At 34.1% G+C, this 14,868-nt stretch overlaps 2 protein-coding genes across 2 annotated transcripts in view; one reads left to right on the top strand and one right to left on the bottom strand.

Annotated features, from left to right (window-relative positions):
- Positions 1 to 11,047, bottom strand: part of Prosbeta2 (Proteasome beta2 subunit) — a 20,665-nt gene extending 9,618 nt beyond the window's left edge. The window contains exons 1-5 of the mRNA XM_014435266.3: positions 10,897 to 11,047; positions 9,394 to 9,573; positions 5,245 to 5,392; positions 910 to 1,077; positions 240 to 391 (exon numbers count right to left, since the gene is read on the bottom strand). Coding sequence (XP_014290752.1) covers positions 240 to 391; positions 910 to 1,077; positions 5,245 to 5,392; positions 9,394 to 9,573; positions 10,897 to 10,958 — 710 coding nt within the window. The 5' untranslated portion in view covers positions 10,959 to 11,047. The remainder of the gene's footprint in view (positions 1 to 239; positions 392 to 909; positions 1,078 to 5,244; positions 5,393 to 9,393; positions 9,574 to 10,896) is intronic.
- A 187-nt stretch (positions 11,048 to 11,234) lies between these two features.
- Positions 11,235 to 14,492, top strand: SelT (selenoprotein T). The gene is made up of 4 exons (XM_014435267.3): positions 11,235 to 11,499; positions 11,573 to 11,702; positions 11,778 to 11,973; positions 14,254 to 14,492. Exons 1-4 carry the CDS (start codon positions 11,339 to 11,341, stop codon positions 14,379 to 14,381), a joined length of 615 nt encoding a protein of 204 aa, XP_014290753.1. The 5' UTR covers positions 11,235 to 11,338; the 3' UTR covers positions 14,382 to 14,492.
- Positions 14,493 to 14,868: the final 376 nt, after the last annotated feature.

Here is a 14,868-nt window from a genome sequence, read left to right as displayed (position 1 = left end):
TGTAAAATAGATATTAATTAATTTAAGTTAATAGTAAAAGTGTTAGTGTTCTGATTGTCTAGCAACCATACGCCCTGAGATTAAGAGTCTCTCTCTTTCTTTTTATATAATAAAATTACCAAAATGTAATATTTTTAAAAATCATATAATAAAAAATTACCAATTGATTTCAATTGATTATCTGTTACCCACTATATTTTTATGAAAGTTCAAACTCTAAAGACATTAATGTGGCTTACTTCTGTCCTTTGAGATTAGCAACATCAAAGGGGCGGATATAATCAACAGAACCTTTGCGGATGATGCAAATGTCCACATTACTCCCAGAACCAAGATCATTGAATATACCAGCAGCAATAGCATTACGGACTATCACTTTACCTTCTTCTTCCTAGGAATAAAAATAAATAATTAATAAATACTAGAAAATTCTAAAATAAAATTCATTTCTTGTTCTTAAAATATAAATTGACAAAAATTTAGTTAAAAAAAACATATAATGGTGGAGATACAAAAGTTCAAAATTTGCCTGAGTGAGGCTAGTTTTCTTTAATTGCCTGTGGACATAGTGTAATTTTGGTTTCTTATGACGAGTAAGTTAAGGAGAACAAAAAAAAAAATATAATAGTAACTATCAGCACTATAACAACTATAAGTAACACAATTAATTATTTACCTGAAAAAAAAAAAAAAACTGACTGTCAGGAGACTTATTCACTGACTGATCAAAGAATTTCTTATTTTAGAGGAGGTACCGTAAAATACGAGAACCAAATATTAGAGAGTAAAATTGGACCCATGTAAAAAGCCAATCAATTTATATGAAATAAATTCTCTAATTAATCAAATATTCCAACTAAATTTAAATATCTTGTTTAAATTTAAATTATTGAGAAGATAAAAACTTACATTCAAATCAGGTTTCCATGAAGACTCAAGTACTGTCATAGCAGCAAGAGACCCAGAGCCCATTGTTGTGAAGGGCAAGCACTCAGAGGACCCATGAGGATGTATAGAATAAAGAAGAGGTCCAGTAACATCAACCCCACCAACTACAAGAGCTGCTCCAATGTGCCCCTGATGACAATTAAAAAGAAATAAAATAAACTGATAAATGTCAGGGAAAATTTGTAAACTGTAAGTTTTAAAGATAAAATAGCCTAGTGCTTTGGGTTGTCAACCCACAGTTCAAAATTTTCATGAACGCCCAAATGACAGTGCATATCAAATGAGTACCCTTACTAAATGATATGGATATCTTAATGTTAAATGCGGCGTTACAGAAGCTACAATAACATTTAAAATTTCCACTAATTCTCAACCTAAATACAAGACAAAATCATTGATCTAAACTTTCATTATTTTCACAGATTCCAGTGCTGAGGTCCAGTAGACAACTGGTCAAGTTATCTGAAACAAGTTGAACTTTGCATACGTTGGATGTTATTTCCACTCCTAATTTTGAGTTGGCTGTTATTAAAGCAATTGAGCATAATTAATCTAAGTTGGGGCTATTTTTTTATGTAAGTTAATTCTATAGACTTAATTTATGGATTATTTGTAATATTTTGAAATCAGAAAAGTTTAAGCTAAGGTCTGCACTTGCTCCTTAAACTTTTCATATATTGGTAAGAGCTGGTGCAGAGAGTGTCCTGTGCACTTACAGTGGGCTAATGAGGCAGCAAAACGGACTTTTTATGAGTAACATTACCATTCTCCAGCTCAACATGGGCCGGCGCATCGTGGCAGACGAAATATGCACTCCCTCACAACGATACGATATTATGGCGATCCAGGAACCGAGCTGCCGGGGAAACTTGGTCACAGGGATTGGCCTCACTTCAAGACTTATAGTCCTGAGCAGTAGAGAGAGGAGGCCCAAGGCTGCTATAGTAGTTAATAATCTGAACCTTGATGTGGTGGATCTGGGACAGTACATCACGGCGGATTCCGTTGCATGCTGTCAGGTGGGGAGATGTAACCTTTAAGCTGGTATCGGTTTGCCTTCCGAACGGCAATGATATCGACGATGACATAGCTGCCTTGGAGATGGTTACTGCTAGTTCTAGAAGGGTGATCATCTGCTCCAACACAAACTCCTGAAACAAGGTACGGCGATCCAGTCGAACAAGGTGCTAAGCTTGAACAGTTTATTGCGAGGAGCCAGCTAGTAGTAATGAATGAAACTTCTGCCATCCCTACATTTTCTAGTGTAAGGGGGCAGAGTTGGATTGATGTGACGCTAGCCTCGCCCGTAATAGCGAACTGGATTATTGATTGGACTCTCAGATCTGAGACAAGTTCCGACCATCGAGCTAAAGATTCCGAAAGTTTCCATGGCATTGAGAAGGGGTACATAACCCGAGGAGCAAATTGGAATGCTTTCCGGTCAACACTCGAGGGGAAATTAGTCGACAAGGAATGAGGTGCCGCAGGAACGGTCCAACCAAATGACAGACTACCGAGTGACCAAAATCACAGATATTATTCATGATACGGCTGAGGAATCTCTCTGGCACCGGAAGGCAAGGGCTCGACCTGTCCCATGGTGGACGCCGGCCTTAACTACCATGAAAAGAGAGCTCTACAAGGCCCAGTGGTTATATCAGAGGTGTAGTTGTGATGAACAGCGCGCTGCTCTATGTGACAAGTACAGATCTAAGGCCAGGGCATATCGAAACCAGGTGAGGTCACGTAAGCGAAATCTTGGGATGAATTCATCGTTGAGAAGTCATCCAAGAATCCCTGGGATCCCCATATAGCATGGCCTTGGGTAAGCTGACCGCACTGCAGGTAATTTCAGCGTTGAAGCATGGAGATAACCAAGCATCTACTCTGGACGAGGCGTGTTAAAATGTTAATCAAGGAAATACCTACCCAAATGATGGCCCATCCCAAGATAATGTAGAGGATAGATTCATAAGGCACGCCACGATATATCCACCTGGTACGGACTTGTGCCCGCTGTGGGATATACAGGATCTCCGTGTTGCTGTAGCTAAGCAAAGGACAGGTCGTGCTCCTGGTTTAGACATGATTGACGTGGTAATGTTAAACCATAGTATCCCCTACATTGAAGAAAAGCTGTTAGCGGTGTTTAATGATTGTCTGAAAAGGGGACACTTTGCAAGAAGCTGGGAAATTGCTGAGGTCAAGCTCATTTACAAAGGAGGATACAAGGATAAGCAGTTAGCCTAGTCTTATAGGCCCATATGCCTCCTTCCTGTAATAATCAAAGTGTTGGAAACCATGATGCTCACGAGCCTACAACCAGTCGTCTCAAGAGATAACCATCCACGCAAGTACGGATCCTCTAAAGACAGAGGAACCGCAGACTACTTGCTGAAAGTGCGCCGTGACGTTGAAGAGAGGGCGGAGAAGTATGTTATGCTCCTCCTGTTTGATATATCTTCTGCCTTTGATAGCGTGTGGTGGCCGAGCTTACTCCAGCAAAAATATGAGACCCGAGCAACTTGTACGACCTCTTAAGGAGTTACCTTGAGAAAAGAACAGTAAAGATACAAGGCAACTTCTATAAAATAGAATATACCATGGAAAGAGGTTGCCCACTGGGCTCTGTTCTTGGTCCTGCTCTGTGGAAATTGCTCTTTGGGGGTGCTTGAAGAGGAGCAGTTCCCTGCCACAGCTTATGTAGATGGCCTTGCCGTAGAAGTAGCGTCAAACAGCAGAACCAGATTAAAAGATGAAGCTGGTCGGTGCGCCAGCCTGATAGGAGCCTAGTGTGAGAAGAAGTTGAAGATGGCTGCTGCCAAGACTCAAGCCATACTCTTAAGGGGTATGACAGACAGGGCCCACCCTATTACTCTCAGGATACAAGAAGTGATACGACCCAGTGAGGTTGTGACATACCTTGGCGTAAGGCTTGGGAGAAATTACATGAGAAGTAGGCTAGCCCTTGCTCTTAATGGACTCAATCGTATCAGGGGTGCGTTTTGGGCCCTCAGACACCCAGCAACATTGACCATCTATAAAGGAGTAGTTGTGGGTATCTTGAGATCTGCATCCCCAGCATGGAGTAGATATCTCTCAAAAAGGTAGAAGAGAAGGTTGGCAACAATACAGAGGATAGCTCTGCTGCGAGTCACTCGAGCATACAGAACACTGTCTCATGAGGCGGTACAGGAATTAGTTGGAAGAGTGCCTATTGATCTTCTCCTGCAGGAAGACTATTATTGACACAAGATAAAGAGGGAAGGTCTGGCGGATTTACCGGAGAACATCCAAGCGAGTATTGGTGAAAACCCTAACAGATGGAAGAGGATCCTTCGAGGTGGGTGGATTGCTCAAGAGGGGCTACCCTAAGGAAATACTTTCCTACCATTGGTTCACGCCTAGAATCAACGTGGGTCCTCTTCGACTACTGGAGGGTCTCACAGTTCACGGGGTATGGGGGTTTCCGTGCTAAGCTTGCCGCACATGGCATAAACATCGATCCCCTATGCCCAATTTGTCAGGTTACAGAGACCGCAGAGCATGTTGTACTTGCCTGTACCGCGTATGAAGTACTGAGAGCCAAGATGATGAGGGAAACAGGACTCTATGTTCTGGCGGAGATCGATCTTCCTGTATGGGTGGAAGGAAGCTGTGGGCTCTACTCACTTCTTCCTGGGTAGGAGAGAATATGCTACACCAACAAGGCCTCTGGAGAAGAGCAAGATATATTTTGTAGCAAGAGCAAGCTGTGTGCACAGCTATGTAAATGTTTGTCATATGCAGCAATGAGTTGTACCCACTGCTGCGAACACCCGTATTGTCTTATTGCATGCATTTTCCCTTGTTACAAGTTCTGAGGTCCTCTTACACATTTTTATCAAATACATTTTTCATTTTAACATGAACATACCCATTTTATTATTAATATTTTCTTAATAGGATGTATACTGCAACTTTTACGATATTCCATTCCTAACAAATATCATAAACTGTTTCAATTTAATATCAATCCTGTTTTACCGAATTATTTATTTATTTATTTTTTTTATGCTCTTAACTCTTATCCCATGATCAACATTTAACCATCCCCAATTAATAATACTTCTTCAACAACTTAAATCATATCCCATGATCAACATTTAACCATCCCCAATTAACAATACTTCTTCAACAACTTTAATCAAACACACCAATATCTGTAATTTCAGTTCGGACAGTTCGAAACCCCAGAGGAATAGGACAGTAATTTTAAAGTAACATTATTTGTAAATTAACAAATGGGTAACCAACCTGATACCTGAAGAGTAACTGTTTAAGAAGCTGTTTGGCTGTAGAAACTCTGACAGGGCGTCCAGTATTCAGACGATGTAATTCCAGTTGCGACATGATTGTCATAGTTGTCATTTCTGTGTCGGCAGCAGTACCAGCACCACAGCAACTAAAAAATAAGAGTGACTAATCTAACACTGCAGTAAATAATTGAATGGTTTGGCTGATTGATGGTATACATAGCTTTGGTGTAGAAGATACTTTATACTATATGATCTAGTACAGTTGTTACATTATTTCATAATGAGGTGTAGATAGTTGACTGTAGATTACTGTAGACGGAGAAGATGATCGGAGGGTGTGGTCAGCAATACATTATTTCATTGAAACAATTTATCTACTGTAAATTATATAATCTAGCATGAAGTGGAGTAAATACAGCAAAGAAAAAATGGGGAAGTTATTTGAAAAATGATGACATTTGAACGTCTTGCCTTCAAAATGTTCTCTTATCACTTAAAAGAGGGGGAGGCTTTTATTATAAGTACTATCTGAACCACTTTTTTTCTGTTTTAAAATATATATTTTATACCAGATCAGCCTGGTGGGCCTTACATGGTTGATATAACCGTTATATTATATATATATTTTTTTAACAGTTGTTACATTATTTCATAATGAGGTATAGATAGTTGACTGTACTGTATTACTGATTGGAGATGAAGGAGGGTGCGGTCACCAATACATTATTTCATTGAAACAATTATTCTACTGTAAATTATATAATCTAGCATGAAGTGGAGTAAATACACCAAAGAAGAAAATGGGAAAGTTGTTTGAATAATGATGGCATTTAAACGTCTTGCCTTCAAAATGTTCTCTTATCACTTAAAAGGGAGGGAGGCTGTTATTTTAACTACTATCTGAACCACTTTTTTTCTGTTTTAAAATATATATTTTATACCAGATCAGCCTGGTGGGCCTTACATGGTTGATATAACCATTATATTATATATATATATATTTTTTTTTAACAGTTGATTATGGAGGGGTATAGTCTCGTACAAAAGACATCCCTAACTATAAACAATGTTATTATTAAAAGAAGAAATAAAAAAATAAATGGATAAGTATAATGCTTCTTAATAAAAGAGGAAAGTAAAATTAATAACAAAAAATAATGATATTGGTACACTTAAATAAAACAAACAATTGCCCTCTAATAGTAAAAAGAAACCAGTTAATTTGAAAAAGGGACGAGAGAAGAAAATAGAAAAATAAAAATAATGAATAAATAAAATGAGTAATAATAAAAAGTAAAATAAAGGTAGTGTGACTATGAATTAATTTTATATTTATTAAAATTTATAAAAGAATGTCCTGCAGCAGTCTGGGATTCAGCCTTCGGGTTGAGGTTAGGTTTCCCAGGTTGTAGGTCACTGCTCCTTTAACTGTTACCAACTGGGAGTGGAACTTCATGAACCGTTTTTTTTATATAATCCTCTATTGACTCCATATGTAATTTGCGATGCAATTGGGTATTTCTTATGAACCAAGGAGCATTAACTGCGATTCTTAGGACTTTATTTTTTTCCTTTTCGTGAAGGACCCCAGACTTCAAATCAGCAGTGGCCTGAGAATTGTTTTAAATATAAGAACAGTTGTTTCTGGTTTTAGTTTGGAATTTCTGTTTAGGATAGGATATAGCATTGCTAACCTTTCATAAGTTTGATGTTGATGGTAATTCCAGGTAAGGCGGCGATCTAGGTGAATTCCCAGGTATCTTACTGTTTCACTGGCAGGATTCCATTTCACATTTTTACCTTTGAGTATTAGATCCGGTGGATCTGGTGGGCGTCAGAGAGTAAAAACTTTTACATTTTTCAATGTTCAAGTTTAGTGAAATATTGTTCTAGATCATTAAGGTGACTTTACAAAGTCTTTCTAGCTATTATTATGTCATCATGTTGAGAGAACATGTCTGTATCATCAGCGAACATAGCTAGGGAGGTGTGTGTGGACTGGACGATGTCGTGAAGGTAAAAATTGAACAAAATGGGAGAAAGGACTGAACCTTGTGGAGTACCGGCATGGATTTGTCTAAGGGTTGAATTTTAGTTATTAATTCTGACTGAAAATGTTCTACCATTGAGGAATGAGCTCAGATTATATAGGTATTTTGGAGTGCCTGCTTTCTTTAGTTTATATAGGAGACCTCGATACCAGACCTTATCGAATGCTTATTGGAAATCTAAGAACGCTACCAGGGTGTCTCTTTTTTTTTAATCCACTAATTATTAATTCCTATAGTCTTGCCAGTTAGTGAGAAGTGGAATGACTGTATTGAAAACCGAATTGAAAATCAGGAATAATTTTGATGCTCTGAAAAAAAAGAATTAAGATGTTTTTTTATAACTGAATCCAGTAATTTTCCAAAAATGGGTAATAAACTGATAGGACTATAACTGCTGCTTTGTTTAGCGCTCTTACCAGGCTTGTGAATTAAACATGAATTCGGCTTTCTTCCATGTATCTGGAAGGTACCCAGTACGAATTTCATCAGTGACTAAATTCGGACTTATTTCTGTGTTGGAGAATGTTTTCTCAGAAATGGGCTAACACTTCAGCTTTTTTGGCGTCACTGGTGATGAATTCATCATTGTCTACTAGACTTGGAATTTTTTTCACGTTTATCCAAGAGACATCGCATAGCTTTCCATAATGAATGGTCCTTTGGGTCTAAATTTTCCACATATTCCTGATATTTAGAATACCTAGATCCTTATAGATCCTTTTTAGTTTCATGTTTGAGGTGGTTCCATTTATTTTTGTGAACAGGGTTTCTAGTGCGCATCCACTGTCTGCTGTTTGAAATAAGTTATCATACTCTATCATTGTTTGAATATCATATAAGAAAAATTACGATAGAACGGCTTGGAGAAAGAATGCCACTAATCGCTATTGGAAACTAATTTCTTCTCTCCACTCCATTGCCAAGCCGACTGCTTTACCTACTTCATTACCGATACCAATCTCTTCTATGTGTTTCTGGGATGTCCTTGCTTCTAAAACACCCTCTAGATTCCAATCCAGGACATGTTTCTATATGGGATTGTTATGCTTCCTCAGGATGGATCAACCCATTTCCTTTTTTTTTTTACCAATTCATCGATAGGCTTGAGGTTAGTCCCAGCATCTGTTCTTGTAATACATTGTACATCTATGTACAAATAATAGAAGTTTTTCAGAGATTCTTTTGGAAATCCTTGATGTTTCTAATGTATATAGCAGCACAGACAACACATTTGTATTTAATAGATGTAATTTCATAAACTGAAAACTGACTTTAATTCTTCCAAACTGTGTATAACCAAACAAAAGATCCACTTGGCTAAACGCATTCTGATCCTTATAACTTCTTCCATTCCATAATCTTCACAGCTAATGATCCCATGAATAAATCCGTACAGCCTCAAAATGTCATGGATAAATGGAATAGAAATCATCTTCCTTCCTTACAATTATTTGTCCTTCAAACATTTGTGGTTATATTATTATTCAAAACAGACTTTAGAATATCATCAATATTGGAATAAACCCAAACATATGAAATGCTGTAATAAAATATATTTTTATTGTTTTCCAAAAATATTTATTTTCAAAGATATTTAAAAGCCCCATCATATGAATACCACATACTGTACAAAAAAAATTGATAAGAACATGAATAATGTCATTTTGTCATCTTTATTTTTAAATAAGATTACCTTTCCTTCAAACCCAAAAGCAAGGAAATGTGTTTAGTTTGTCTTAATCTGCTCATTTGTAGGTATGTAACGATTTTATCAGTGAAAAGCTTAACTAATTTTTAAGCATGATGGCTCAAATCATTCAATATGATCAGTTAAGCTTTTTGCTCATAAAATCCTTACATACCCACAAACACAAAGGTTAAAACACTCCCTAGGATGAAGGGTAATGTTTTAATGTCTATAGAGCTGTACTAGTAATCGGGTAAAAATTGATTCTAGATGATTTTTACATTAATCCCCAACTTTCATCCAAAATCAGACCAAATAGGACAAGCCGTTATCAAATATAGGTGTGCCAAGGAAAATGTGTTTAAGTATAAAGGAAGAATGTTTCATCATAACAGAGTTTATATCTTACTAGATGTTGTCAGCAAGAAAATGAATCTTGGAACAATTTTTATCAGCAACCGTGCTACCTTCTGTAGCTCTGGTATCAGCTCCAAGAATAACACCATCTCTGTATATTATTCCAACAATTGTTGTACCAGTCTTCTGGGCAGTGGGTGGTTTAAATCCTTGCTGCAGCAAGATGGAATTCCTATAAATAGAAACAAATAAAACACAGTTCAAATTTTATTTGATATTCACTAAAACTAAACAAATATTGACTAAATAAAATAGAAAGGTCTATAGAATATAACCATCATTAAAAAAAAAATCATTAATATTTTACTTTCTTGAAGTGTTAATCAGTAAAATTGATCAAATGAACTTTATAAAACAACAATAAAGAAGTTGCTGAAGTAAAATGCTCTCCTTATAAAACAACAATAAAATAAATTGCTAAAGTAACATGCTCTCTTTATAAAACAACAATAAAAGAAGTTGCTAAAGTAAAATGCTAGGGACAAAAAAAGAGATAGAAGAAAGCTAGGGACACAACCGAGCTCCTGGCTGAAACATAACTCAGGCGAAGCAGCCAAATATGAAAACCTCCACATCTTCAGGAATATACACCAAAATAAAATAAGGGGATGTAGTATTAACCTGTTTTTATCAGTTCCATAACCTTACTGTTTATCTTACATGTCTGTTTCATTCTCCACTATAGCTTTTATCTATTTCACAATGTGCAATTCTTGCTAAGTAAAGCCTTGCGTTATAGGTTGTTATTATACTAAAATAAAAAATAAAACAAAGCTTCTTTCAATTTTCAGAAATAAAGAAGATTTTCTTAAGTCAATTTAACCAATATTGTACAAATACAGGATAAGAAGAACAATTACAGTCACGTACCTACAGAAGCTTTATATAAAACAGTTACTCTCTGTTCCTTTGAAACGAGGATACTAAATTATCAAAACTTCCACTTTCTAGCATCTCAATATTACTGCTTTTATTGGAATAAAGCTGACGACTCCTGCTTGCACAAAAGGGAAAAACAAACCTCCTAATGGATCCTTTTCAGTGAATATAAACTAACTTGTACGATTCAGTATAAGTGAGTTTTTAAGTTCCCACCTCTGGAGCTTGTTTATACAGTAAATCAAAGTAGCATTTCACCTTTGTGCCTTCCACCACTAATAATAACAATTTTTATTCTTAAATAATGATTACTACCCACTTTAATCAAAATTAAAAATTTTGTAACATATTTTGTCGAGTCATTCTGAGTTCTACATAGAGAGCATCAAAATATTAAGGAAAAATCATTATCGAATAGAGGTAAACTATCACTAGAAAATCACAAAACAGGTAAACATTCCCTAAGAGTACTGTAAATGATTGGAAAAAGCAAATAGAAATAGACAAATATGTTCATGTACTAAAATCTAAGTGTTAAATGATTCTGTCGACTTTAGAAATAGTATAAAGTTCATAACCCTTAAAGAACATTTAAAACTAAGTTAATGTTTAATACCTTTTACAATTTTCAAACGAAAAACCAGGAAGGGTTCTCTCAGTAGCTAATACACCAGCCATGATTACCTGACAGAAATCAATCTACAAACGCTGTTTAATAACCTGCCCAACTGTGCTTCACTAAAGTGCTACTAATCATTTATCAAAAATTAATAGTTCAAACCAATAAAAATTACTAATCTTAACGATAATATAATCAATCCCACAATGGCCTCTCCTTTTTTTTTTTTCAATGATTCATATTCACAATTCTTTAAACATTTATTCTGCTTGTATTTTCTGTACTTTTAGTGTGTACAGTGCCATGTATATCTGATGATGACCAATCAGTTGACTCTCTCCATCTTATCTGTAGGTTAAAATAATTTGAGATAACAATTTTAATACCTGCTGTGACTTTGTGTTGTTTACTCGGTGTTTTTTTCGCGAATCCATTTAGAATGACAGATTACTCAAAAATAACTTATTTTTGTATTTTTGTTTATTTAACTATTTGCTGCTATAAAGATTTATTGGTTCAAACTTCAGGGGAGAAACAAATTCCAATTACTAAAGTTGGTTTAAATACAAATATTGGCCCGACGCTAAAATTTTTATATTGGTTTGTAATTCGTAGTTCTCTGTTCTTAGACAAACCTTAGTAATTTGTAGATAATTTTAATTTTTTATTATAGTTATTCCTGTGGATATAGAAAAGCATTTGAAGATTATGCTAGTATTATCCGACACAAATATCCTGAAATAAGTATTACAGGTGGTAACTATGAACCTCCAGCATTTCATTTGCTTATTGCTAGGAGTTTGGTAAATGATTTTCAATTATTAAAACTCTATAGATGTGATATTCCTTGATATTTGAATACTAATATTTTATTTTAGGGATTTCTTAAAATGGCTATAATAGTATCAGTTTTGTTTGGAATTAATTTCTTTACCTATCTTGGCATTGGACAACCTAATTGGTGGACATGGTGTACTTCAAATAAAATGTACTCCTGTTTACTCATTTTTTTTGTGTGTAATGCAATCGAAGGTCATTTCATTTCAACAGGAGCATTTGAAATTTCAATAAATGGTAAGGAAATCATACATGTCTTTTTTATTTTATTACAATACTGAAATCCAAATTTTTATTTTAGCTGGTACCACTATAATTACCAGCCTTAAATAACCAATGTGTGAAGTTTCTTTTGTTAATAAGCAATAGTTATTAGAAAAAGAATTTAGAACTAAAGTAGAGGTTATAAAATATCTTGTATAATGTATTTGTAGGAGAGGCTGATATTGTATATTAAAGTTCTTCAGTTTATTTTACCCTCTATTGATGAATTTTGTAAATATTCTTTAATTTTATTTGAAGATGTATAATCATTTTATGTATGATTCAACTGAAATTTTTTTACAAATGTTTATAATTTGCTGTTAATTTTTTTTTTTTTTTAATTCTTTTTAAGAAATTGAAAGACAGTACCATCAATGTTCTCAGCCCCTAGGATCTTTCACCAACTTACAACATCCTAAAATTATTCTGACCTAAAAAGTTCTGCTTGAGGTGTTTTAATATTTTCCTAACTTAACCATGTTGACTATTGGACATTTGTTTAACTTCTATTTTTTTTTTTTAAACCGGCAACTCACTACCATTCCGTCATTTCTATAAAATTCTATGGACAAATTTTTCCTTCATAGCTCTCATCTTTCAGTCTTTTGTCTATGTAAGTACATCTTTCCTTCTGAATAATCAGAGTTTCTAGCAACCAGAAAAGTCCGAGAACTTCATAATTATTGAAAAGTAAGGGAATCCAAAAAAAAAATCCTGGTAAACAGCCGTTGTGGGAAAATTCATTGTAACCATTACAGAGGAAATTAAAAACCGTTGTGAATTATTACATTAGATATGAAGTAATATTAGATTATTTCAATGAATAATAAAATTTTTTAGAATCATAATAATCCAAATACATGGGGAATTTATTTTCCTATAAGAATCTGTCATCATGATTTAAATATCCTCGGCCGTCTGAGTATGCTTGACTCCTTGTCATAATGATGAACTCTTATTATAACCAATTATACAGGAAAAGATAATATTATAACTGATGACAGGAAAAGAATTTTCAAACAATTTTGTCTTTTATTCTGTTTGGTTGATATTCTGCACCATTAGCGTGTAAATTGAATTGAAATGAATCAATTGATTTCTCAAAATTGATTATATAGGCCAATCATTATTGCTTATGAACTTTTAAGTTAAAAAAGAAATACATCTGACAATAGTTTTTATTTAAAAAATTAACATAATAAATGAATTGATTTTATAAAACTGAGAAGATGTAATAAGAATTGAATAAACTTCAAATCAAAATATATCATTTTCTTTTTTTATAATATTTTAATTTGTTTTTCAGAGATTTCAGAAATAATTCATAGTAAAAATAAACTTAGGACTTTTTAAGAACAAATAAAAATAAATATATATACTTAAAACCGAAAATTATTGGTTTCTGTGTGGTGGTTAATGGAAACCATCACATCCACATTGTACTGCAGTAATATTAACATAATTCACCAAAAACTTGCCAAATGGTTCTATGATCTGCCAATGGTTCTTGTAGGTGAATGGTAGCAAGTGGTAGGCCAAATATACTAAACAATTCTTTTATTTAAATTAATAAATGTTTTAACGATCGTAATTATTCGTCCTAAATAGAGAGAAAGATGATACACAGTTCTGGTGCATTCCCGCTCAAATCAAACCCTACTTATGTATCTGATGTATATTTAATGTATAAATAAAAAGATACTCGATATTGAATATAGTGATTATCAAATCAGGCTTAACATCCTCTCACTTAAATGGTTTTGGCCTTATTTTTAGTCCAATTGCTAACTTGAGAAGTCATACTGTGGATCCTTGTAGTTCTTTTACAAATCTTATCTCTCTATGGTCCCGTTTTAAGGAGCAACACATATTTTATAATAGTGTGTTTTATTTCCACCCTGGTATTGATGTCTGACAATATTCCTCAGTGTGGTAAATCGCCCATCAGTTAAACGCTGAACAAAATAATCAGAAATTAAAAAGACTATTAAATAAATACTGTTTACCTGCTAGTTCTTGGCTGTTCTCTGTAACTTGGTGTGAAACCAGTTATTAAAGAAGACATGTTTTCTCAAAGATACATTAATAAATACTGTTTTTAAATTTCAAAATTACTGTGAATTATGTCACTTGTGCAATCTTTTTTATTTTTTAAGTATAAATTGATAATTTACTTATTATAAGTTTATATTTTGGGTACTCAATTTTATTTTTTAATAAATACATTAAGATTCAGTTTTTATTTGATTATAGATATTCCTGTCTGGTCAAAGCTGGAGACTGGAAGGATACCTCAGCCTCCAGAACTCTTTCAAATAATAGAGAATCATATGAGGCTGGATGATTCAATCGATCTAAAACAGAATGATTTCCCAAAATAACAACCCTTAGGCTACCTCAGTGGATGATATTAAAAGTGAAATGTATAAATCCATTCCAGTTGTCTCACATATACTTTTCAAAAAATATATGACACCCAGATGCTAAAATGACTTCCCAGGTGTTTGATGTTAAATATTATGCTTTCAGTACAAAGTGAATTCATATATAGGAGTATGACATCAAAGTTGGGACACTAATTTAGAGATCATTCCAATTGTCGATCTACAGTTTTTAGAGGTGTTATTATTTTTTATTTGATTCATTCCAGTGGACAGTTTATGATGGTTATAATGTTAGCTTTAATAATATAAATAGTCAACCATATTTTATTGGTAGTACATTTTAGAAAAGCATATTTAATTTTTTTAATGATTATATTACGAGGTTTTATTTATATGCTACATTATAACAATCTGGTTTTAATGTTAGTACTTTTTCTAAATCATATTCAGTTTTCTCACTGATTATTAATAGTTTATTAGGTTT

This window comes from Halyomorpha halys, unplaced genomic scaffold, assembly GCF_000696795.3.
Source record: "Halyomorpha halys isolate HHAL.00 unplaced genomic scaffold, Hhal_1.1 Scaffold1551.1, whole genome shotgun sequence".
In the NCBI taxonomy this organism is placed as follows: domain Eukaryota; kingdom Metazoa; phylum Arthropoda; class Insecta; order Hemiptera; family Pentatomidae; genus Halyomorpha; species Halyomorpha halys.
This window is presented reverse-complemented; position numbering and strand designations above follow the sequence as displayed.